Source organism: Lethenteron reissneri, chromosome 8 (assembly GCF_015708825.2).
Source record: "Lethenteron reissneri isolate LAM-NWPU_2019-01 chromosome 8, ASM1570882v1, whole genome shotgun sequence".
In the NCBI taxonomy this organism is placed as follows: Eukaryota; Metazoa; Chordata; class Hyperoartia; order Petromyzontiformes; family Petromyzontidae; genus Lethenteron; species Lethenteron reissneri.
Window position 1 is genome coordinate 7,846,702 of NC_083786.1, and position 25,949 is coordinate 7,872,650.

Sequence of the window (25,949 nt, forward strand, 5' to 3'; positions counted from 1 at the left end):
GACTCAGCCCCATCATCATCATCAACTCTATTGCCTCTGTGGTTACTAAAACGAGTACCACTTTGATGACGCTGCAGCCAGAACGTTATGACGATGGTCACGGATAAACCATGGAATGGCAGCCAAGGAATTGGGGGTACGTGTGTGATAGGACGTCGACTGAGCGTGGAGACGAAGCAATTCAATCAGTTCGTGAGTTCAGGCGCTCCTTGTTGGTTACAGCGCAGGTTCGTGAGAGAAGGCGATCGCTTGGGGAAGCCTTCATACAGCGGTGGATTGATCAATGCTTGGCGATGTTGACGATGATGATGATGCTGTTGCTGCTGCTGCTGCTGCATCACTTGGCAGCAAATCCAGTGGTTGTCCTTTTCCACGGACGTACCTCGGGCCAGAGGAATGTGGAAATCACACCACTGGCTACACGCTCATTTGTGAACACTGGAACACCGAAGAACTTTTTTTTTACTCAAAGTAGTGTCCCTGCACATGTAACAGTTTTTTTCCTTCAAATATTAATAACTTTTACTATGGAACACATAAACGACAGGTGGTTAAAAAAACAGGACAGCAAAGTCAGGTTCTCTTTGTTACATTTATGCAGTCGGCATAAACCATGGGTGGAGATAATTTTCCTTGCCCCCATAACATAGACCAATATCCCCCGTATAGCCTTTAACATATTGTTGGGGCAAGTGCTGTTAGGAAGCACCTCTTAAGGCCGGGACGGCACACGAAGAGGGGTGGGTGGCCAGCACCACGCCCGGCCGCCTTTGTCTCCCAAGTGGCGATGTTTAATACACACCGCACCAGGTGCATACTCATGTGAGGCCGAGTCGACCTAGGGGAGGCTCAGGATCGGTTCGGATAATCGTCGCTGGCATAGGTAGTCGTGAGCGGGAATCGAACTCTCGGTGTCGCCGGGTTCGTAGCGGGGCCTGCTAACCGCTGCGCCGCCGCTTCCCACAGCTGAGACGTCATGGCTAAAATGGATGAACGACGCACGCCTAAGTACAAGTTATCCAAGAGTAATGTGAAAAATTACACGCCGCATATGGGGGGGGGGGGGGGCCCCTGGCAGCAACAGAAGCGACTCGAGCATGACGCTAAATTTAGAAACGGCGTTGCCAGGTCAAAAAATATTCCCCCTTCGTCGGAGGCTTCATTTTTCAATCGGGTCACCGGTAGAAAGACTTTCAGTAGGTGGGCACACGAGTCGTAAGCCACAGTCATCGCGAGAGGTATACTGGAGGTGGCGTGCCACGTGTGGAAATATTTTCCAGCTCGCCGACCCAGCTAAAATGAAGGCTTGAACTGCGGCCAAAAGCGCATTAACCTCACCCGTGTCAGTGCAAGAGGGAGGTCACCGTGACACTGGCGACCTGCCGCCAGGTCAAAAATTCCAAAGAACACAGGATGAGATGTTAGCTTTTAAGATCCTCCAGTAAACGATTGGTGGCGGCTTAAAACGCTTACAGTGGCGGACAGATGTTGTTTGCAAGGGTGCCTTTCGAAGTGGTGATCCTCAAGTGGCGGCCGCACACAATAAAGTCGTTGGCCACATTGGGCCCGTGTGGGCCATAGGGTTACCCCCCCCCCCCCCCCGGCATAAACCGTGACGTAAGTTTGCGATAACAAAGCCACAGGTGGTGTATGATAGCTGGTTACTCCACTGACAGCTATCTCGCGCTTCAGATCTCACCGCAATTAAAATTCAGCATCAACTTAAATACGGCGGGTCCTTGATGCTTTTAAGATCCTTAAATGGACTTACTTCATCCGGTCTCCTCAATTCGCATGAAGGTTAAGGCTACCCAACATCCCTGGCTGGTCCCGGCTGCGATTTCAGAAAAGGCCGTTCCTTACCACCCACCTCCACCTCCCCCCAGCCTAACCTCACCACCCCTCTCCTTTTTCTAGCCAGGTTTTCGCCAAAATCTTACATGAATGCACCCGATCTCGTCAAATGCTAAGCAGGGTTGAACCGGATTTGTACTGGGATTACAGACTGCCTGGGAATACCATTTATTTTAGGATTGGACTGCGGAGATGACCTGGAGATGGCAGTACGATGGATTAGTGAATCCATCTGTGCGGAGCTTTGACTGTTATTCTCTCTTCTTAATACGTAGTGGGTTAACTCTGGGTACTCTGGGTTTCATTCCGCATAAAGAAAACAAATATCATTCATGGAATTGAACAAAAATCCAGAATGCCCCAGGACTATCCTGAATAAGAGTGCGGAGTCTCGGGCGAGTCTTTCCTGAATAAAGATAATTATTGTTAAGGTGTTCCCTTTTCTCCCTTGTGTCTTCCACCTGCAAAACACCACCACCCTCACGCCACACAAAAAAACCCGGGGCATATTTCTCCGTCAGCACGAGGTCTATTATCTCACAAATGTGCTGCATTCTACCGCAACAAACTTCAACGGCGCCCTGCCGATACCAGTTTTCGGCATAAATCAACTCCTGCCATCCGAACACAAGACGCCAATTCCCGGAGTGTCCCTTGCCAACCCTGGACAGGTGGCAACCCCGGACCTCGTGTCCCCACTCTTTAAGGGCACATTTGCTAGAGAAATATCTAGACATGCGGTCACATTCAGACGCTTGATAAATTCATTTATATTATTACCAGTTGCTAAAAGGACATTGGAAATTGTCCCATGAGCTTTACTCTGTACCAGCTAATGGTTATAAGCACCTACATATTTTTTTATATTTTATATATACAATACGTGTGCATGTATGTGCGTGTCAATCAAACTGAGGGTAAAACCAGAGAGGTCACACAAATTGTCACTGGCAGGCTTGCGAGGAGTGTGGCTGTTGGTTATCGTGTGTGAAGTTGCGTTTGTTGTTATTGTGTGCGAGGTTTGTGGACGCGATCGTTGCCGTGTGTGTGTGTGTGCGTGACTGTGCGCACGCGCGCGTGTGTGTAAACTTGCGGTGGTTATTGGTTATCGTGCTGTGCTATTCACGATTCGGTTGATGTCAGAACTTGTGCAAATATCCTCAAAAATAGCGGCGCGCAGCTTCACAGGATACGAAATCAAAAGGCGGTGCAGCCAACCGCACCAGCCGCCGCTGTTTGCTACAACCGTGGACGCACTTCGGTCAGGCTCCAGAACTCCTGGTGCACAGTTCTAACGGTCTCGGATGGACGGACAAAACGGACGGACGTAATTCCAAAACAACACGGCCGCTGTTGTTCTCGCTCGCTTGTTCGCTTGTTCGCCTGCCAATAAACGCGACAACTTCCACCCGCTTCTTTCTTCGTAACAAACAACGACGACGTCAACTCGAACATCAACAACAACAACCAAATACCAACACCGCCGGCGCAGCATCTCGGCTGGCGTCGGATCACAATTTCTGAGAGCGGGAACGACATTGGCGATTGGCGACTGGCGACGGTGGTGGCGGTGGTGGCGGTGGTGGCGGCATCGTCATCGTCTTGGGAGTTGGGGGGTTAGAGGGTTAGGCCGCGACGACGCAAGACGACCCACGGCGACGTCTCTCACGACGACTGCTGCGGCTCCACGTCGGACCACAGGAAGGCGAGGAGGAAGAGCGCGATGTCCGGCGACATCCAGTACGAAGTGTGCGACGTCACCGCCGACCAGTAGCGGCTCTCCACCAATCCCTCGCGCAGCTCGAAGTCCATGCGGTACTCGAGCTCTACCGCGGGGGGAGGGGGGCCTGGGAGTGATGGCAGCCGGAGGGGGGGGGGCAAGAGACAGTAACCGGAGGAAACTCAACGCCTACGATGGGGAGAATGTTTAGAACAACAATAAAAATAGAAACATCGGATTGATATATTATTACCTTATATTTATAGAATACCTTATTTGAAGGTGCTTTTTTTCAACAAGTATAACATTGTACGTGAGATGATAGTGGTTGAAATAATAACGAACGGGGTTATTAAAAAAAGTTGTGTTGGTAGTTATGGTGACAAGAGAACAGGTGGCAGTGGTTAAAGAGAAGTGACAGAGGTTGGGGTAGTAATAGGTTTTTACCCTTTCAACTGGTACAAAAACTGACACCTTTATACAAGGCATCATTGTTTGCAATAACCACAACACAAGCAGTCAAAATGCAAACAAAAAGAAACTCTGATAATGATATGCACTGTCCTTGAAGCCTTTTGGCGTCATCTGGTCCAACACCAATGGAGACTAGGCTCTAAGAAAAGCTGTCTCGGGTGTGGACCAATCAACTTCAAGGACAGTGCATATCATTATCAGAGTTTCTTTTTGTTTGCATTTTGACTGCTTGTGTTGTGGTTATTGCAAACATGATGCCTTGTATAAAGGTGTCAGTTTTTGTACCAGTTGAAAGGGTAAAAACCTATTACTATATTTTGCCACTGGTAAAGGAGGTCTCATAGTGATAGAGGTTGGGGTAGTGATAGGGGTTGGGGTAGGCCTGGTCATAGCTACAGGGCAGATGCAGGGAGTAGCAGTAAGACGGGCTAGGGAGAAGAGATGATATACAACATAACCGCAAAAACAAGGAGTAATCTTAAATTTCGATTTAAAGCTTTCGTGACTGCAGGGATTCATTTTCTTGGTTCTTTCGGTAAAGTCACGTAGAAGGGAAGTAATAAAATAATAAAAATAAAACATAATCAAATCAAATAATTCTCACGACGTTTCGGCTACAACGCAAGCAGCCGTCCTCAGGTGAAGAATGAGACACTGTCAAGCTAGGAGCTTATATATAAGCTGAGTTGGAGGTGGAAGAAGGAGTAATCTTATGAACAGCTGCATTTTATACCGTGCCTAAATGCAATCCCCTCTCCAGACGCTTCACAAACAAAAAACCAATTAAGGAGAAAATGAAATCATGCAAATGCACGCATTCTGTAATGCTTTGCAACGTCGCTTTGTCTCGGTGTTTAATTGTCAGCCATGAAGCCGATGGGGGAGCCGTCAGGGAAAAAGAGCATCGGCAAATTTACTAATTTATTCCTTCACGCTCCGGTTTGAGTTTCCAAGTTGTAGGCAATAACCCCTTTGATCAACGTGGTTGGTTTGCAAAAGGGTGACTCCCACATAGCATAACAACATTACACTCAGGAGCTTTAACGTACATCGGATCATCTTCACGACAAATCATCGTGCCTCGCCCGTGCACAAACAGGTCCACGTACACGTACTCCCCCCCCCCCTTCCAATACGTTATCATGTGCACCAACAGGGGCTTGCGCACAAACACGTCCACGTCTACGTACACATCGTGCTCTCTTTTAGCCCCGCCCCCCCCTCCCAATACGTTCCATTCATTGGCTACCACATTCTGATAAGCTCCCCCCCCTCCCCCTTAACTTGTATTTAAAAACTTGCATCTTGGAATCCCTGCCTCACTTGATGCAGCAAATCTGGCTGTGACGTTCCCACCTGATGACGGAGACTTGTGTTGACTCCGAAACGTCGTGACTTTCATTATTTTATTTTTATTAATTTTAATTTCATTTTTTTACCTACGTGACTTTACCGAAAAAACTAAGAGTAAGAGCTAACGCACAATCGCTTCAAACCCGCCGACCGAACCTCCCCCAACCCCCCCAACCCGTCACCCTCTCACCAGCTCCTTCCTGCGCCGTAGCCTGCATGGGCTCCGGCTCCGCCTGGTTCGGCAATCCGCCCGGCGTCTGCCTCACGCCCACACCATGCATCAGCGGCACCTGCGCCATCAGCCTCTCCGCGTCGGGCATCCCGATCGGCAGCTCCATCGGCAGCGGTGGCGGCACCAGCGGCAGCAACGGCAGCAACGGCAGCAGCGGTGGTGTTGTCGCTAGCTCGCACGACTCTCTGCGTTGCTCCCCGTGGCTTGCAGATGTGGATTCGCCGGTCGGTGAAACCTCCCCGGTGTCGGCGTCGCCCTCGGATTCTGTGACGCCTGTACCGTACGACCTCGACAGGCGCGACAGGATGATGCCGCCCAGACCCTTTCCCAGGGTGGCGGCACCTGTAGGGGAAGTACACGTGAACACAGGCGTGTACGCGTGTCCACTCACTCACAAAGACAAAGGTCCCCCATATAGCCTGAACAGAGTGTTGGGGCAAGTGCTGCGAGCGAGCACCTTTGAAGGCCGGCACAGTACACGAGGGTGTGGGTGGCCAGCACCACGCCCGACCACCCTTGTCTCCCCAGTGCCGATGTTTATACACCACATCAGGTACTCATTTGAGGCTGAGTCGACCTAGGGGAGGCCCAGGACTGGTTCAAATAATCGCCGCTGGTCTTCTGCCCGTGAGCGGGAATCAAACTCGGGTCAACGGATTCATAGTACAGTGAGCTAACTACACTACCGCTTCCCACACAATGTAAAAAAACAAAATGTGAGTTTGTTCTCATCGATTTTATAATTTTTATCTCGTCAGAAATTTCCACGGGGAAAATGAAAGCGCTCAAAATTCATAAACAATTAAAAGCCTCGATGCATTTTTGATGGTGTGTAATCTTAACCGGCGCCAATAGACGGGTTCTGTGACAACGGACGCTAAACACACATGGGATCACACATTCATTTGTTTCCAGCGAAAAAGAAATACAAACGAACTCAGCCTGGCCTTTCCTAGAGCATCGGGAGTATTTTTAGATTATAATTGCTTCTGGATTTTTTGTTGACAAGACACGCACACGATTTACAACTGTTCCGCATAAACTTGTTTATTCTTGGATATCACTCGGTGGCGAGTGATATCCAAACCGGATCGTCGGCCCCCAGCTGTAAGGTCCAAACAACCACCATAACCAACACGGCATGCGGGGGGGGGGGGGGGGGAGGTCTTCGGCAGTGGATTGACAATGGGCTGTAAGTTGTTATTTAATTGTATCCTTTGTGGTCATTCCCTGGACACTCCTGTCGCCCCGGCTAGTTCACACTTTGTTTACCCATGGGGAACCCTTGGTTTAGATCAGAGGTCGGCAACCTTAATGAGCCGCATACGGCTCATTAAGGATTGTTTCGTGACAGTTATTTATTAACGACCACAGTCTTGTATTTTTTTTTACCGAATTCGAAATGTTTTTATCTTCTTGTTGATTTGGTTGCCGACCCCTCATCGAGACCATCTTGTTACTCTGCCGCTGTTCTCAGTCCCTTTGTTGATGCTAAGATGCGTTCGTTCCGCAACGTTCAGCCTTTGGAGATGCAATTGGCAGGAGCGATGCAAAATAATATGAAGTTATTGTTATTAGATTTGTTATTAATACGACGAAACTTGAAAATGCTTCAACGGCCCCGAGAAAACGAAACGCGGAATGCAATCACACGGTTAGTATCACAAATTCAGTTTGCGTTGTTGCGGACCATTATGGGTAGAAGCATAAAATTAGTTGGGCTCCGAAGAGTGTCGCCACATATGGATCAAATATATTGTCTAGTCTCACTTGTTAGTATCAGGGTAAGATGACCGGAGGTCTCTACATCTAGAAAATTAACTTCTCACATGGTTCCAATTCACCAATGAGTATTTCGCACTCATAAACGTCTCATTACTGCCACTGGATTCTGTGCCAAAGGTCGAGTAGCCTGCGGTCCCCACCATGTCAGCGTGCTCGCTGCACCACAGCGCGTCGCACGTAGTGTCAGTTTTCTGACAGCAGGTTCAATAACAGCGTGACAGCCGAGAGAGAGTTCTGCCCTCGCGAAGTATCCGTTGAAGATACGTTCTGCTCCAGTTGCGCGCGTTCCGCTCACCCATGATGCCGGCTTTGCCCAGGTTGGTGAGCGACTCGCCGTAGTATCGCCGCGGGAGTGCCGGGGAGCCACCGGGGCTCACGGGGCTGTCGGGCTCCCACGCCGGCCCCGCCGCCGTCCCGCCGCCGCCACCGTCGGCGCTCATCCATACGGGCCGCAGCGAGTCGTAGCGCGGCTGGCTCACCGCGCTGCTCCAGTGGATCTGCACTGGCTGAATGGCGCTGTAGTGGCGCAGGATGAGGGGCTCCAGGCGGTAGGCCTACTCAAAGGGGAGAAGGGCAAAGGGTTTGATGTCAACATTAAGGAGTCCTGAGCGCTTCCCCGCTGGAGTGGGCGAGGGGTCGTGCCGTTGGCCGACTGTTGGCCACCCGAGGCAGCGGTGGAATCACTCGGTCGGGTTGACGCTTGGCGACTATCGTCGTCGCCAAGCCCTACCGGCAGGCTAATGCCCGTCTGGTTTGCAGGCCAAATGCCGAGTCACCTCGTGCCGCACAGGAACCGCAGTCACTGGGGAGTGCCCCCTTTCAAATGTTTGAGACGAGAGTCGATGTACTGCAATGCGTTCTTGAGACGTGCCGGCGTATAACAGGGCGTTAAATAAAAACACTAATCATCATTGTCATGACTATAATGTGCATTTATATAGCGTCTCGTTGTGGCTGGGCAAATGAGTGAGAAGGTAGGTAAATGGTTGGGGGGTTGGGGGAGCAGAGGGGGTAGGTGGATGGGTGGATGGCTGGCTGGGTGGGTGCGTGGGTGGCTTGGTTAACTTGGTCGGTGAATTAGAAGGTAGGTGAATGGGTGGCTGTCTTGATGAGTGGATGGGGCTGCGTGGGTGCATGTGTGGGTGGGTAGCTTGGTAGGTGAATGGAATGGTAGGCGAATAGGTGGCTGGACTGATGGGTGGATGGCTGCCTGGGTGCGTGTGTGGGTGGGTAGCTTGGTAGGTGAATGGAATGGTAGGCGAATGGGTGGCTGGATTGATGAGTGGATAGGGCTGCGTGGGTACTTGTGTGGGTCGGTAGCTTGGTAGGTGAATGGAATGGTAGGCGAATGGGTGGCTGGATTGATGAGTGGATAGGGCCGGCTGGTTGCGTGGGCGAGTGGCTTGGACACGTGGTGGGCGAATCAGTGGAAGACGCTGTCGTAGTGTCAGGTGGCGCAAAAGCGCCGTGAATTCAGTCGCACCACTGGGTCGGTCGGGTGGAAGATGTTGAAGAGGCGGCGGCACACGCTGTTGGGCAGGATATGGTGGGGGGAGCCGCTGCTCCCCGGTCGCACCCCTCGCAGGGCCAGGAACACCGCCAGCGGTGACCCCATGCAGAAGAAGTTCTCCACCTTCACACCAGACATTCAGATCGTCAGCCACGAACTATCCACTGCTTGGTGTCTCCAAACATTTTTGCGTACATACTACCGCCTCCTGGGCACGTGAGTGGGATACACGGCCGGGGTGGTGGGGTGGGAGGCGTGACATCGGCACGATGCTGGGCACCCGGCTCCACGCTGTGGGATGTGGGTGATGTCACAGCCAGCCAGCCAGCCAGGAAACCAGCCAGCCAGCAAAACTTTGTATTAATATCGTATGATATGAAATCCTCTGAGCCACATGGCCACTTCATGGACTTTAGTTTAAACAGAGAACAGTTCCACGATTTCATTTGAGACATTTTAATATGTGGGTAATCATTCGTATAATCAGGGAGTGGCTTTTGAACTCGGGCAAAGTGTGTCCATCAGTTGGGACTGTAAATTCAGATTATAAATGACATGTTCTAACTTTCTTGTTGGTAAGGCAGAAATACTCATGACATACCGCAGCGTCAGACACACTCGGACAAAATTTAACGTGTATACTTTTCGGGACCAAACTCTGACCAACTCGGTACAGTGGCGAGATGTTAACTCCCTTGCCTGGTATACAGGAGGCCGTGTGGATGTTCTCCCCATGGTTGCGTGGATTTTTCTCCCGGTGCTCCGGTTTTTCCCTCCACATTTAGAATCAACATGCATTTAGAGTATTTGGCTGCTGCTATAAATTTCCACGTGATAATAAGCGACTTCGTTGAGCTATCATTTGTGGCCAGGTTGCTTCTGAAAAACAGCTATATAGCTCAGTGGGCCTTAACTGGTGAGATAAAAAAATAGCTCGTTAATATTTCTATTTAAAGCTTTCGTGACTGCAGGGATTTATCTTCTTGGTTCTTTCAGTAAAGTCACGTAGAAGGGAAAAAAAGGAAAAAAAAAAAAGAATTTTTTAAAAATTAATTTTATTATTTCCCTTTCAGTAAAGTCACGTAGAAGGGAAATAATAAAATAATAAAAAGAAACCGTGTTATTGTTATTTTATTATTTCCCTTCTTTCGGTAAAGTCACGTAGAAGGGAAATAATAAAATGAAAACTTTTATTTTATTTTATTATTTCCCTTCTACGTGACTTTACCGAAAGAACCAAGAAGATGAGCTCGTTAATAGTTATGGTACGGTGATAGGGAAGAGTCGGTGACTGGCGGTACGGGAGGAGGAGAATCTTGAGCTTGGAGCGCAGCGCGGACAAACCTGGAACTGGAGCCGCAGTGCTGATCGCTGGCTGGCACCCACCAGCCTGTGCTCCAACTGGTCCAGCCTGCATCACAAAGGGAGTCATCGCGGAAAAACGAGTCGCGCAAGCGTCCGCATAGTCGACGGTGTAAGCAGGGCTTGGTTTATCTTCTTGGTTCTTTCGGTAAAGTCACGTAGAAGGGAAGTAATAAAATAATAAAAATAAAACATGATAAAATAATTCTCACGACGTTTTCGGCCACAACGCAAGCAGCCGTCCTCAGGTGAAGAACAGGTCTGTCGGAAAGACAGCGTCTGAATTCAGACAGACCTGTTCTTCACCTGAAGACAGCTGCTTGCGTTGTGGCCGAAACGTCGTGAGAATTATTTTATGTTTTATTTTTATTATTTTATTATTTCCCTTCTACGTGACTTTACCGAAAGAACCAAGAAGATGAATCCCTGCAGTCACGAAAGCTTTAAATCGAAATTCAGGGCTGGTTTCCTCGTTGAATATCTGGTTGACTGGAGGAGCTTGCATCCGCGATAAATGGGCGAGAGGTCGACTGGATGTCGTGTGCCGGCCGAAATTAATCCCCCGATTATATTCCCTGCAGAAAATGTGAAATCCTCAAAGCTGGAATTTCACCAAATTAAGTGTGGAATTTTCATGTGGCAGGTGTATTTATTGTATTTTTTTTTACACATTAATTGGTGACCAGGCTGAAAGCAATAGAACGCTCTACACTTGAGGATCCAGTTTCATCACGGGCAGCTGAAACCCAGATTCAGACCCAGCATTTCAGCGGTACAGTCTCAGCGTAGAGAAGACACGGCCATCGTGAAACTTCTGAGCGAGTCGCACAAACACCCAACCCTGAGGCTTGAACTTCGATCCCAGCAGTGATGGCTCAGCAGTTAGAGACACAGCCATTATAAACCCCCTGAGCAAAAGACACACCCAGTCCCAGAGCTTGAACTTAGGATCTCAGCAATGCTAGCTCATATTCTTATGTTTTTTCGGTAAAGTCACGTAGGTAAAACATCAAAATTAATAAAAATAAAATAAAACAAAAATCACGACGTTTCGGAGGCAACACAAGTCTCTTGCCTCCGAAACGTCGTGATTTTTGTTTTATTTTATTTTTATTAATTTTGATGTTTTACCTACGTGACTTTACTGAAAAAACCTAAGAATATGAATCCTTGCAGTCACGAAAGCTTCAAATCTAGAATTAATGCTAGCTCAGTATCTCCCAACATAGCCATTACGAACCCTCTGTAAGAACAACACACCCAGACCCACTGTCAAACCCAGGATCTGAGTGCCTTCTCAGCATGAAAGTCACAGCTACTATGAACCGACTCAAGGAGAAACACACACACACACACCTAGCCCCAATATCTCAGTAGTGTCGTCTCAATATCACCGACACAACCATTATTATGAACATTCTGAGTCACACACACACACACTTTCTATTTGCTTCATTGCTGTCATTTTTTTCCTTTTTCTTTTTGCAATGTTAATGACTGAGGTCACTCTGGCAAATGAGACTCAGTGCCCGCTCTCATGAGTTCTCACCTGGTTCAACAAAACAACATGAACGTGAACTTAGGCTCAGGATCTCAAGCGGTGTTGTCACAATGGCCACAGACACCACCGAGACACTCAAACACCCAGACAAGGGCTCTAACCAAATATTTCAGCAACACAGACATGGCCAATGTGAACCCCCTCCACCCCACAACTACTGGGTCACCTCTCTCGCGTCTTGCGCAGGTCGTCAAGCAGTCCGCGTTTTTCTAGGCTCATCCATTCCCGCGGCGACTCCATGCCACCACCGCCGCCGCCACCACCACCGCCAACACCGCCAACGCCGCCACCATTGGCACCGCCGACGCCCCCACCGCCGTCATCACCGCCATCGTTCTCGCGATCCCCACGCTGCAGCACGCGCTCGTACAGCTGCAGGGGGTTCCAGCCGGTCATGATGTCGTAGGTGATGACGCAGCCAAGCGAGTGCGCCAGCAAGGACGTGCGGCTGCCCTGCGCCACGAAGCCCGGGTTGCGCGAGCAGAAGCGTGCGTGCAGGCGGTTCAGCTCACTCTGCAGCGCCTTCAGGATCTGAGCGCCGCAGATTAAAATAAGATTTTTCTTAAATCACCCACAACAAAAATTAACCACAACGACGGTGCGAAGATAGCGAAGCACGCGAGATGGTCTTAAGCGGAGGGGCACAGCGCTAGACTAACACAGATTCTAGGTTCAGACTGAATGACTCACAGCCGTCTCGTCTCATCCATGCTGCGCTCAGCCACCACAAGCATGCTGCAGGTAACAACGCTTACTCCCTCCCTGCTTCTTCCACTCGCACTGCACCCACTTTGGAATTCCCTCCTGCCCATTGCCTTTTTTTGCAAGCTCTTGGGACAGGCAAAATGGGAGCCGGAGAATTCGAAGAGGAAACCCATGCAAAAACAGGGAGAGAAACAGCTAATCCCCATGCGGAAAAAGGAGCATGAGTCAGGAATCGAGCTATGTATGAATGTATGTTGAACTTCTTTTACGTTGCCAACCGTGCTAATCGGAGGTTCGGGGGAAGAACAGCAAACTAAACACAAAAAGCAGTTCCTAAGAAATGAGTTTTTTATCTAGATTTAAGAGTGCATAGCTCCAGTCGATTCATAATATCGTAAAGAAGAGCGTTCCAGACGGCCGCAGTTATTCTGGTTCATGGAATAGTTATCAAAAAGCCGCTGCGAGGATAGCCGGAGTTTGCATGAAAAGAGCTGAACCTCAGAGCTGGATCTCAGCCAATATAGGGACAGAACCACGAATTGGATTGAAGGCAGACAGACCTCGTCGCGATACAGAGGGCTGGTGTAGTAGAGGATGTCCATGGCGCTGCTGTTGAGCATGTCCCGCAGACCCCGCACCTTGTCCAGCGTGATGTAGTCCACCGTGTCTGCGGCGTAGCCAAAACGCAATGGTGATGAAGACGGCGGCGACGACGATTGTGATGATGTCAGAAACGATGATGTTGATGACGATAATCACGATGATGATGAACATGCAAATGACCGTGCCACAGTGATGGTGACGAAATTATGATTACGGCAACAATAATGTAACGTCGATGTTTAAGATTAGAATTATGATGAAAAGAATGAATATGATCATGTATTGATGCTGACATTACAATGATGATAATGAGTAGAATGATGGAAATGGTGACGACCATGATGATGATAATATTGCAATGATGATGGTAATGAAATGACAATCATAACAACGATGATAATCTTCTTGGTTCTTTCGGTAAAGTCACATAGAAGGGAAATAATAAAGTAATAAAAAGAAAGCATAACAAAATAAATATTTTATTATATTATATTATTATATTGTTTTATATAATTCTTTTATTATGTTTTATTTTTATTATTTTATTATTTCCCTTCTACGTGACTTTACCGAAAGAAACAAGAAGATGAATCCCTGCAGTCACGAAAGCTTTAAATCGAAACAACGATGATAATATTACAATGATGATGATAACGATGACGACGGTAGTGACAAAGGTACCACCGTCGAGCTGAAGCTTGGACCTCCACTCGACGGGCAGGAACTCGACGCGTCGCGTCTGGGCCACGACCGGGTAGTAGCGCTCCTCCATCCGCCGCACGGCCTCCCGGATCCTGCGTGCGTGCGCGCGCCAAACAAACGCCGCCACAAGCCCCACGCACGCAGGCGCGCACCGTTCGTCACCCTCGTGAGATTCAGCCTCGGCTCGCAAAATCACAGCGGAGTCGCGTCGGTGGTCATTCCAGATTTCGTTTGGCCTCCGCGAGACGAGGGGCTGCTCACGTAGTGGGGTGATCTGGTCGCGCGCGTCACCGCGTTGGCGAGTCCTGATTGACTGATTGGTCAAGGCGGTAGACGGCGTGCAGGCGTTTCGTCTCATCTGCACCGCGTTCAACTACCACACCAAGTGCCACGACAACTCACCCACAAAACACAAAGCCTTCGCAAAATTCTTGCAGCAAGTGCTGTTGGCAAGTAGCACCTATGAAGACTGGCACAGCACACGAGGGGGTGGGTGGCCATCACCACGTCTAGCCGATACGTGATTATTCACCAATAACTCTCATTTTATTATTCTTAGGTTTTTTCGGTAAAGTCACGTAGGTAAAACATCAAAAATAATTTTATTTTATTTTCATTAATTTTATTTTCATTAATTTTGATGTTTTACCTACGTGACTTTACCGAAAAAACCTAAGAATATGAATCCTTGCAGTCACGAAAGCTTCAAATCTCATTTTATTATTTAACACATTTTTAAATCACCTGACGTACCCCCTGGGAGATTGCCACATACCCCCAGGGGTACGTGGACCCCCGGTTGAGAACCGCTGGCCTAAAGCAACCTGCTGTATGTATGGTCGTCACCCAACTTAAGCGGTACCCAGTCTCAACCCAGTGGAGCTTCCCGAAATCGGGTGCATGCCGGGTGATTTCGTCATAGAGGAGGATGTAGGGGGGGTTAAGCCGGGGGTGGGGGGGGGGCAGGACTGCAGGTCGATCCATTAGCAGCCGTTATCCAAATTCCTGGCAACTCGACCAGAACAGGGTTTGGGGTGGGGGTGGTTGGCGACACACGTTGGCAGTGGAGAGGAAACCGGAAAACGAGGGTATAATAGAAACCACAACAACCTCCCGGGGCAACACTTAGCAAGAAGGGGGGGTGGGGGGAGGCTCTAAAGGCGCTGTCAATTCCGCAAGCCCCCCCCCCCGGCCCCCCACCACGCCCTGCCATTAATTATTTACGAGATTCACACAGCCACCCATTCATTCATCGCGGCACCACCTGTGGTACGCGCGCACGCGCTCCAGCTGTAACAAAGTGTTCGAAACGTCGAGAGTGGTGTCTGCGTCTCTCCTTGCGCGTTTAACTATTTATAAAACGCAAGGTGGCTTTCCGTCGCGTAGGTGCCCATCCTGGTACCCGATACCTTCCGAGTCTCGGGCATTTAACACTGGCACCCTGAAGCGCAGCATTAAAAGCACACACGCACGCACGGTGAAAACGTGCGTGCATCTCCCCACACTTCTCTGCGCGATATTCAACGTAATTTTCCGACAGTGACCGGCGGAAATGAATCGGAGGAAACGACTGAAAGGTTTCTTTCAGAAAGTGTGACTGCAAAGTTGGGGCTCGGGATAAATACGAGCTAAAGGAAGGTCATAATTTACTGAATTGTCAAAGGTGACATTCTAGTCTGCCTAAAGAAGAACATGTGTACCTTGGGAGATAACCAAAGGTGATCAGAAATATATTCAACTAATTTGCCCAGGAAAGGCTTGCTGAGACGAAACTTTCTCAGGAGGGTCCTGGTAGTTTTCTCAGTGGCAGGCGACGATTGCTATGCGTTTCTCAATCGAGTAATTTGTAATTCGAACAAATTTTCGTTTTGTTCAACGTTGGCACATTTTCTCCCGTGACGCCGACACACAGTGGCCTACTCTTCCTGCAAAGACATCACGCAAGTCTTGAACGTCCGCTGTGAAGCAAGCAGTCGGCGCATATTGTGGGGTGAATAAAACACCCGCAGTATTAACCAGGGCGGCCGGCCCGATTCTGACCGCCGACGTCTGCGACGAACGGCTAACGCACTCCCGCCGGGTCACGTCACCCGCCCCTTTTATTTAAAAACGGTGAAACACAGAAGTTAGATTGCTTTTGAAAAACTGTGTGTGGGTGCACATGTGTATTGACTGTGGGGAGCGGTGGTGTAGCGGTTAGCGCGCTGCACTACGAACCCGACGACCCGAGTTCGATTCCCGCTTAAGGCCACCAACACCGATGACGATTATCTGAACAGGTCCTGAGCCTTCCCTAGGTCGACTCAGCCTCAAATGAGTACCTGGTGCGGTGTGTAAACAACGTCACTAGGGAGACAAAGGCGGCCGAGGGTGGTGCTTGCCACCCTCCCGCTCGTGTGCCGTGCCACCCTTCAAAGGTGCTCGCTAATAGCACTTGCCCCAACAGTCTGCTCAGGCTATACGGGGGATCTTTGACTGCGGTTGTGTACTGTGGTTAGCGCACCGCGCCAAGAACCCGGCGACACAAGTCCGATCCCCGCTCATGACCGATAACAGTGGCGATTATTTGAACCTGTCCTGGGCCTGCCCTAGGTCAACTCAGCCTTAAATGACTAACCAGTGCGGGGATGTGTAAACATCAGGAATGGGGTGGACAAAGTCGGACATTCGTGGTGTTGACAACGCTACCCCCGCCACGTGTGCCATGCCGGCCTTAATAGGTGCTCATTATCAGCACTTGCCCTGATAGCATGTTAAAGGCTATATGGGGAATCTTTTTTTTCTATCTTTGACCGACGGCAAGGTCACGGTGACACGAATGCCGTGTATCATGTGGCGGCAGATGCAACTTACTAACTAACCGTCGGCGTGTAGCGTTAATTCACATTGGTCGCTCGCGATGCGTGCTCCAGATTGCGTGGTCAAGGACGGATCGCGTCAGAGAGAGTACGTCCGCCGTGGAGATGGAGTGATGAGATCAACTCGTTTGCGAGAAGCAACCCTGTACATGCATCGGTGCATTGCCAGACTCTGAGATGGCAACGGCTTGGGAAGACCTTCATCTAGCAGCGAATAGAGCGTGGCTAATGATGATTACTGTAATGATTAACCACCTACCACACACCAATTGTCTTGATTCGGGGAGGGGGGGGGTTCGTAATTTTAGTCAGGAAAAGATTCATTCCCTTTTTGGCTCACTTGATTAGCCAAGACATCTGATAGGGCAAGTGCTGTTATCGAGCACCTATTACTGGTTGGAACCTCCTGGTTACACCAGCCCACAGGGGATTATTGTGTCCGTCCGTTGTGCAGGGAGGGGCTGGGTGGGGAGGGTGGGGAGGGGCTGGGTGGGAAGGGGAGGGTGGGGCTGGGTGGGGAGGGGAGGGTGGGGCTGGGTGGGGAGGGGAGGGGCTGGGTGGGGAGGGTGGGGAGGGTGGGGAGGGGCTGGGTGGGGAAGGTGGGGCTGGGTGCTAATTTGACACTGAGGGGGGGATCATGACCGATTTAGATAATCGTCACTGGTGTTGGTGGCCATCAGCGGGAATTGAACTCTGGTCGCCAGGTTTATAGCGCAGCATGCTAACCACTGCGCCACCGCTCCCCATATACACATATCCACGTACACACACAATGTATGTGTACATACAACAAATATCTTGCGTAACATTTTTTACAGGCTGCTGGGGCAAATGCTTTCAGCGAGCACCTATTAAAGCCTACACCTTACATACAAAGACAAAGATCCACCGATATAGCCCAAGCAGTCTCCACATATAACTCTTGCCAATCAGTGGCAGAGCCAGTGCGGGGGGGGGGGGTGGCACGTGCCCCCCCAATGATCAGATCGAAATCCCTCATTTCGATCGGATCATTGGGGTTTATTAGTAATACATCGGCATTTTGCGACCCCCACTGCCACTGTGTAGCATATTAGTACGTGCCAGGGACTCTATGAGATGATAGGACAATAGTCCGAGTCCATAATTGGCAATAAGTAACGGCAAAGCAGTTATAAGCGAGTCACAGAATTGTGCACAGTTGCGTATACAGTACATGACTTCCCTGAAGGCATTCACCTTCAGCGAGCGCGATGCCGATCACGCACGGTTCGAATTCGACCCTCGATCGATGGCTGCGCCATTGCCGCACACGTGTCGAATAAAAAGCAAGGGACAAGTCCTTACTTACTAACAACGCCTCTATCATTTTCCATTGCTGGAGGGGGTGCCCTCACTACCTGAAAATCCTGGCTCCGCCACTATTGCCAATTACACTTAATAAGACTTATCCTGGTCTCTGGAGTTCTCCCCTAGTTAAAATAAATACTGTAAACTAAACCTCTCATTCATTATATTATCAGCCCGCTTGCACCTCTGTATGCGATGAGCGTCTTTAAAGGTACAGAGTAAACGTTTGGTTGAATATTCATGGCTTGCAGTCACATTCGAACAATCTCTGTCCGTACGTGACATCTGGCGCGCATTATAAGTTGACTATTATCACTATTCTAGGCTCGAAGTCTGGCCCTCCACCCTCAAGGAGATGCCCATATGTTAAACAAAGGGTCCTTGCCAATAACATCTGGCAGCTCATCAGGATTGGTTCAAGCAAGCTTGACCACTACTGACGAGACGCTGCAAGTCAAACCCGTTCCAGATTTTTTTTCCTGCTGTCTAATCAATGATGCCGGGATTGTGCACTCCCAGAAGGCCGTGTGGCTGACTGAACTACTGGAAATCTTTAAGCGGAGGGACAGACATGTGAAGAAGGAGACGTATTGTCTGCTCATCTGTTGTGTTTATATTCCCCACGGCGGACGCTAATGATATTTTTCTACCGGAGAATGAGAGAGAGAGAGGGAAAGAGTCAACAAAGCCTTTGTGTACAGTGGGAGGTTGGGAGAAGTCTACGGCTCGCTAAGCTGCTTACGGGAACAAACCCCAATCCCTCAAAAAAAGCCACCGAAACCAGCACGCACGCCGCAAATGCTATGCCGGCAAAGTCACCACCACCATTATCCCCATCAGCCATGATCTATCCCCGTCCAGATGAAAGCCTTCACAAGCTGCTTCTTTCACATTGCAACCCAGCATGCTCACAACTGTACCAGCCCCTGTTAACAGCTGTTGGGAAATTCGGCGTCATCGTCGTCATCATCATCATTGTCATCATCGTCGTCGACAATGATCATCAACTGCTGGATGACGGCTTCCCCAGACTGCGACGCAACGCAGGCCCAACGTAGCGCTGACGACACTCATGCCCATATCAATTCCGTGAAGGACCACTGGGAATTCACCATCCTTCATAATTAGCCACGACCTATCCACTGCTGGGTGAAGTCCTCCCCAAAAGTCTGTGTTCCGTCACACCACATCGCCGTGCCGACACTGGCAACGTTCACCGCTACGTCAGCCCAACTAACAACTCCTGAGAGATTCACCATAAACGAAAACTATATTAAACTTAAATTTCGATTTAAAGCTTTCGTGACTGCAGGGATTCATCTTCTTGGTTCTTTCGGTAAAGTCACGTAGAAGGGAAATAATAAAATAATAAAAATAAAACATAATAAAATCATTCTCACGACGTTTCGGCCACAACGCAAGCAGCTGTCCTCAGGTGAAGAACAGGTCTGTCTTTCCAACAGACCTGGCTGCTTGCAGTGTGGCCGAAATGTCGTGAGAATTATTTTATTATGTTTTATCTTTATTCTTTTATTATTTCCCTTCTAAGTGACTTTACCGAAAGAACCAAGAAGATATATTAAACTTTTTATTTTACCAGGTAAGGACCACTGCACTATATAGCTCTTACTCTTTGGGTCTTTCGGTAAAGTCACGTAGGTAGAAAAATAATAGATCACGACGTTACGGATGCAACACAAGCAATCGTCATCAGGCGAAGTGGGTTGTTTGTGCGAGCCTTTCCGCGTTGTCTCGTCACACGAGGAAGTGATCATCTCCTGATGCTCCAGTTTATATTTTGTCCAACAAGTGCTTTCATAGTCGAGGGTTGGTCGATCATGCATAAATCTGTAAAACTCTCAAACCCGCCAAGCTTACAATGTGGTGAGGAGACGGCAGTACGGCAAGTAAGTTTCCTGAATCTGTAATCGCAGAACCTTCACGTGCACTCCCCGAGTATGCACGGTGGGTTTTCTCCGGGTTCTCCGGTTACCCTCCCACATGACGCCAAATGCTCATGAATGGTACTGGCCAAACATTCAAATGCAACAGCACCCTCTTAAAAAAAATAACTCACTGAGCGTTTCATAAATAAATGAAATGACATTATAAACTATGAGGCTGAAATCAATGGATAAGTGGGGACTGTTAAATCCTCTGCCAAACTACTCCCTACACTCAGGTCTTCCTGGTTGAACGCACGATATTAATATTACAGCACATCATTGCTATTTAAACTTGCCTTAAGTAATCTGGGTGGATCAGTGGTTCGTGTACTGTGATACAAATCAAACGACCCGAATTCAATTCCTGACCACGGCTAGCAATCAGTGGTGAGAAATAATCTGAACCGCTACTGGACATTCCACCCACACCTAACCTTTACACAAACCCACGCTGGCCAGTGGTCAAGTGGTGAAGTCAAACAATCCCCATGACTCACACGGCATGTAGAGAGGTCTTCATACCAGCAATTGACCGACCAATGGGCTGTATTTTATTATTTTAAGCAACAGCTATAGGCACTATGAGACATCTCCTTTACCAGTAGCAAAATCTAGTAATAGGTTTTTATCCTTTCAACTGGTACAAAAACTGACGCCTTTATACAAGGCATCATGTTTGCAATAACCACAACACAAGCAGTCAAAATGCTAACAAAAAGAAACAACTGTGATGATGATAATGATATGCACTGTCCTTGAAGTTGATTGGTCCACACCCGAGACAGCTTTTCTTAGAGCCTAGTCTCCATTGATGTTGGACTGTATGCCTTTTGGCGTCATTTGGTCTTCATAATCAACGATTTTTGGGTTTAGATCGCGTTTATTTATAAATGTGTCGTAACCCTCCACCACCCGACACGGCCAATCAGTAAAAAATGTGTCACGTTGACAAAGACAAATAGTTCACTGCTTTAGCCCACCGGTGTGTTGAAGCAACAACATTCACAATTTGAGTACGACGTTTCGCTGGTAATTACAACCAGCATCATCGGGTAATTCGCCAGAATGGTGAGGCTCTCCTGTGTCTCCCGTTCTTATATAGAGCAGCAGCAGGATGACGTCATCATTAACTCATTAACTCATCAGGTGCAAAGATTCAAGGGGGGAGTGATTGTAATTATATACTAGATTAGTAATCAGGCTATTGTTACGATGCGAGTTGTAGATTAGTAATCATTTGGAATGTGTTTTATTGTGATTATGCTACATTAGTAATCTGTTAGTGGTTGTTTCCCTTATAAGTAATTGTAATGTATCTTATTTAATAATACGCTTCCAGGCCGCACTAAGCCTGTAGCTGTCTGAGCGATTAAAGTTATTTCTGTTTCTCTCAATTTCAATCGATTCTCTAATTAGTCTTTGCCAGTAGTAACTAGTTTTGCACAACACTTCCACGTTGTCAAAATCAATTGAGTGTCCCTGTTGGCATGCATGTTCTGCTACTGCCGACAGTTGTGTTTGTGATAGTTTAATATTTCTCTGGTGTTCTTTAAGTCTTACACTAACGTTACGCCCTGTCTGTCCAATATAGCATCTGCCACATACACAATTAATCCGATATACACCTTCTGTTGATAATTTAGGTAATTCGTCTTTAGTGCACGTTACTAGTTGTTGAATTTTGTGTACTGTACCAAATCTTACTGTAATGTTTTGCTTTTGCAAAACACGGGCCAATTTATCAGTTACTCCTGAGATAAATGGTATTTTTATTGTTTTAATAATCTGATCGCTTTCAGCAGTGTTGCTTTGCGATCGTGATTTGGCTTTTAGTGCTCTGTTAATTTGAGCATTATTGTAGCCATTCTGTCTTAGTGCTTCTTTAACATGTTTAATCTCTCTCACTAGACTTTCACCATCTGACACTGTTTTAGCCCGATGTATGAGCGTCTTGATAAGAGAGGATTTCTGAGCTGGGTGATGATGCGAATCTGCATTCAGATAGGCATCAGTGTGCGTTGGCTTTCTGTAAACGCTGTGTGTTATTTTACCGTTTGGGCCATGCCCAAGTAAAATATCCAGGAACGGGAGTGTGTTATTCACCTCCATTTCCATGGTGAACTGAATGGCCGGGTTTTGTGCATTGAGATGATTTAGAAAATCGTTAAGTGTATCTTTACCATGTGGCCAGACAACCAAAGTGTCATCCACATATCTAAACCAAAAGGATGGTTTTAATGTGCTCGAGGCAAGTGCTCTGGTTTCAAAGTTTTCCATGTACAAATTTGCTATAGCAGGAGATAAAGGAGAGCCCATTGCTGCTCCCTCCCTTTGTTTAAAGAATTCGCCTCTCCATAAGAAGTAAGTGTTATTTAAACAATGGTCTGCGAGTTTCGGAATATCTTTTGGTAAACCTGTATTCTTTACCAGTGTATCAAGTAATTTAAGCGACTCGCTCACTGGAACCTTAGTGAATAGCGAAATCACATCAAAACTCACCAAAATATCATTAGGGTTAAGTTTAATATCTTTGATCATATTCACAAGATGTTCTGAATTTCTTATGAATGATGATGTCCTACCGATGTAAGGCTGAATTTGTTTAGTTACATATTTTGCTAATTTATAGGTGGCAGAGCCAATTGTACTGACTATAGGTCGTAAAGGGATGCCGACTTTATGGATCTTTGGTAGCCCATACAGTCTAGGTGGTTTTGAAGCCCTTGGCTTCATTAGGAATTGCTCATTTTTTGGGATTAATGAATTTGCAATGATTGCAGTAGTCTTACGTTCCAAAGTATTAGTTGGATCTCGTTTAATTTTAATGTAGGTACTTTCCTCAACAGAAGGTGTATATCGGATTAATTGTGTATGTGGCAGATGCTATATTGGACAGACAGGGCGTAACGTTAGTGTAAGACTTAAAGAACACCAGAGAAATATTAAACTATCACAAACACAACTGTCGGCAGTAGCAGAACATGCATGCCAACAGGGACACTCAATTGATTTTGACAACGTGGAAGTGTTGTGCAAAACTAGTTACTACTGGCAAAGACTAATTAGAGAATCGATTGAAATTGAGAGAAACAGAAATAACTTTAATCGCTCAGACAGCTACAGGCTTAGTGCGGCCTGGAAGCGTATTATTAAATAAGATACATTACAATTACTTATAAGGGAAACAACCACTAACAGATTACTAATGTAGCATAATCACAATAAAACACATTCCAAATGATTACTAATCTACAACTCGCATCGTAACAATAGCCTGATTACTAATCTAGTATATAATTACAATCACTCCCCCCTTGAATCTTTGCACCTGATGAGTTAATGAGTTAATGATGACGTCATCCTGCTGCTGCTCTATATAAGAACGGGAGACACAGGAGAGCCTCACCATTCTGGCGAATTGCCCGATGATGCTGGTTGTAATTACCAGCGAAACGTCGTACTCAAATTGTGAATGTTGTTGCTTCAACACACCGGTGGGCTAAAGCAGTGAACTATTTGTCTTTGTCAACGTGACACATTTTTTACTGATTGGCCGTGTCGGGTGGTGGAGGGTTACGACACATTTATAAATAAACGCGATCTAAACCCAAAAATCGTTGATTATGAATAACATTGGTCGCGAAAGCCTACGTGTTAAACTGTCATTTGGTCTGTTGATATATATATATTTACGTTATTACTCATGATGCTCCATAGCAATCCATAAACTTAAAACTAAGAATTATTTAGATTTTACCAGGTAAGGCCCACTGAGCTATATCGCTCGTTGTCACAAGCATTAACGATTTTAAGTAAGACTTCGTATTATAGCCCAATCCTGTGTGTATACTCATATACATCTTGAAACTTATTGGGCTTGCCCCAAATTTATTTCAACTTGCACCGAGTGTCGGAACTCTTCACGTGCACAACAGCGCTTCGTGATCCTCCGATGAAAAAGGTGCCGGCTTAAAAAAAAAAGACATTGCAACTATCATTGCAATAATAGCTTCATCCAGCCATTGCGACCACAGCTCGCTTGGACTGACGGTGAACCTTTGTCCGCAGCGACCGGTCACGTGACCACCGTCGGCAATGCGGTGACCAGTCGGCCGTGGCACCACCAATCGCAGCGACCTCCACCGACCAGTGCAGTGGGGATCGCGGAGCTCGGCTGTACCGATCGTTTGTTGTGGTGCCGTTGCCATGGACAACGAAACCGAGCCGACAAGCACGCGCGGGTTCAGCCGAAGAGATTAAAAAAATATAATTTGGGAGGTGGTGGAACAGGGGGGGGGGGGGACTCCCCCTCGGTTGTTTCTCATTGACGCACGAATCGCTCGTTAACAGCATTTTGAAACGGGTTCACCGGGTTTCCAGCGCAGCATGCTAACCTTTGCGCCAACGCTCCTCCCTTAATTGTGTTACTGATTAAAATAATAATAATGCCCGTTATTTATCCAGGATTGCCTTTTTCAGGTGGGTCTTGCTGCATTTGAGATATTTGGCCAATGCGATGAAGATAATGACGAGTAAACACTCAATGATCACTATGGGGACCTCATTTGCCAGTAAAAATATGATAATTGGTTTTTTACCCTTCTATCTGGCAACAAAACTGACACCTTTTTGCAAGGAGTCATGTTTGCATAGACCGCAATACCTGCAGTCATAATACAAACAAAAGAACATAACTCTGATAATGTGCACTGTCCTTGAAGTTGATTGGTCCACAGGAAAGCTGTCTCGGGTGTGGACCAATCAACTTCAAGGACAGTGCACATTATCAGAGTTATGTTCTTTTGTTTGTATTATGACTGCAGGTATTGCGGTCTATGCAAACATGACTCCTTGCAAAAAGGTGTCAGTTTTGTTGCCAGATAGAAGGGTAAAAAACCAATTATCACTCAATGATCATTCACGTTGTCGTCGTCGAGAATTTTAAGCAGACAATCCATCTCGTTCACATGTCCGTCCCTCCACGTAAAGATTCCAAGTATTTGTTTTTTAGTAGCATCCAAATCAGCCACACGGCCTTCTGGGAGCGGACAACACCCCGGCGGCAATGCTTCAACACAAGCAAACTCCGGGACCGGTTTCGACAATCGGTATCTCAGTGGTCAGGCTCGCTCGTGCCGATGTGGGTAAACCGCAACTGCCAGACGTTTATTGTCATTGAGCCTCTCTGTTCGATACGGGTAATCTTTCGATGCAAAAACCAAACACTGGAATATATAACACGACTTAATAATCAGCTTGCTTGTGGAGGATATAAACAACAAATTAAATAAGCGAACAATACGCCTTCTTCACATATCAATCTCTCCACATCCTATCAGCCACGTGGCCTTCGGTGTTATAGGCATGAGGCGACGTTATCGTCGCAAGCTGCCCCAGAGAGGGGGAGAGACACACTGGGCGCAGAACTCGCTAATTACGCACTGACCGAGTGACCCACTAGGGAGGGCTGGTGAAATTACAAGATCACGTGACCGAAGATTACCTTCAAACGGTACGAGAAAAAGAAGGTCAGCTCCACAAATGAGTCAACCGTGCGATTCAACTTTCCAAAGCACCCGAATCATACACACGGGGGTATCGTTTTCAAGGTTATTATCGAGCCTGCCGGGTGGCACAGTGGCAGAGCGAAACGGCTCGCCAATCGGAAGGTTGCGAGTTCACAATCCTGGTTGGGTGGGCTGATTCGGCCCATCAATCTTCCAGGGTGTTGTGGGGGAAGTCAAGAGTGGTTGTACTATGTAGAGACATGCCTAAATTTACTAGCACTACCACCACCACCACCACCACCAAAACCACTATCCACCCCTAAAGTCCACCACCACCACCACCACAAAAACCACAACCCACCTACCAACACCACTTGCCACTCACAATTACAACAACTGAAACCACCATCCGTCTACCACCACGACCAACCACTCGCCTACACCATGT

General features: G+C 47.7%; 1 protein-coding gene across 9 annotated transcripts in view; it reads right to left on the reverse strand.

The window, feature by feature from the left end:
- Positions 1-578: 578 nt before the first annotated feature.
- LOC133362123 (phospholipase DDHD1-like) overlaps positions 579-25,949 on the reverse strand; it is a 38,691-nt gene continuing 13,320 nt past the window's right edge. For 6 of the 9 annotated variants that reach the window (XM_061581102.1, XM_061581108.1, XM_061581088.1 and 3 more), the window contains exons 6-13: positions 13,841-13,953; positions 13,117-13,223; positions 12,018-12,382; positions 10,273-10,339; positions 8,902-9,051; positions 7,714-7,972; positions 5,592-5,975; positions 579-3,701 (exon numbers count right to left, since the gene is read on the reverse strand). In XM_061581102.1, the coding sequence (XP_061437086.1) occupies positions 3,520-3,701; positions 5,592-5,975; positions 7,714-7,972; positions 8,902-9,051; positions 10,273-10,339; positions 12,018-12,382; positions 13,117-13,223; positions 13,841-13,953 (1,627 nt within the window). In that variant the 3' untranslated portion in view covers positions 579-3,519. The remainder of the gene's footprint in view (positions 3,702-5,591; positions 5,976-7,713; positions 7,973-8,901; positions 9,052-10,272; positions 10,340-12,017; positions 12,383-13,116; positions 13,224-13,840; positions 13,954-25,949) is intronic. The other 3 variants (XM_061581130.1, XM_061581123.1, XM_061581117.1) reach the window with 3 other exon arrangements.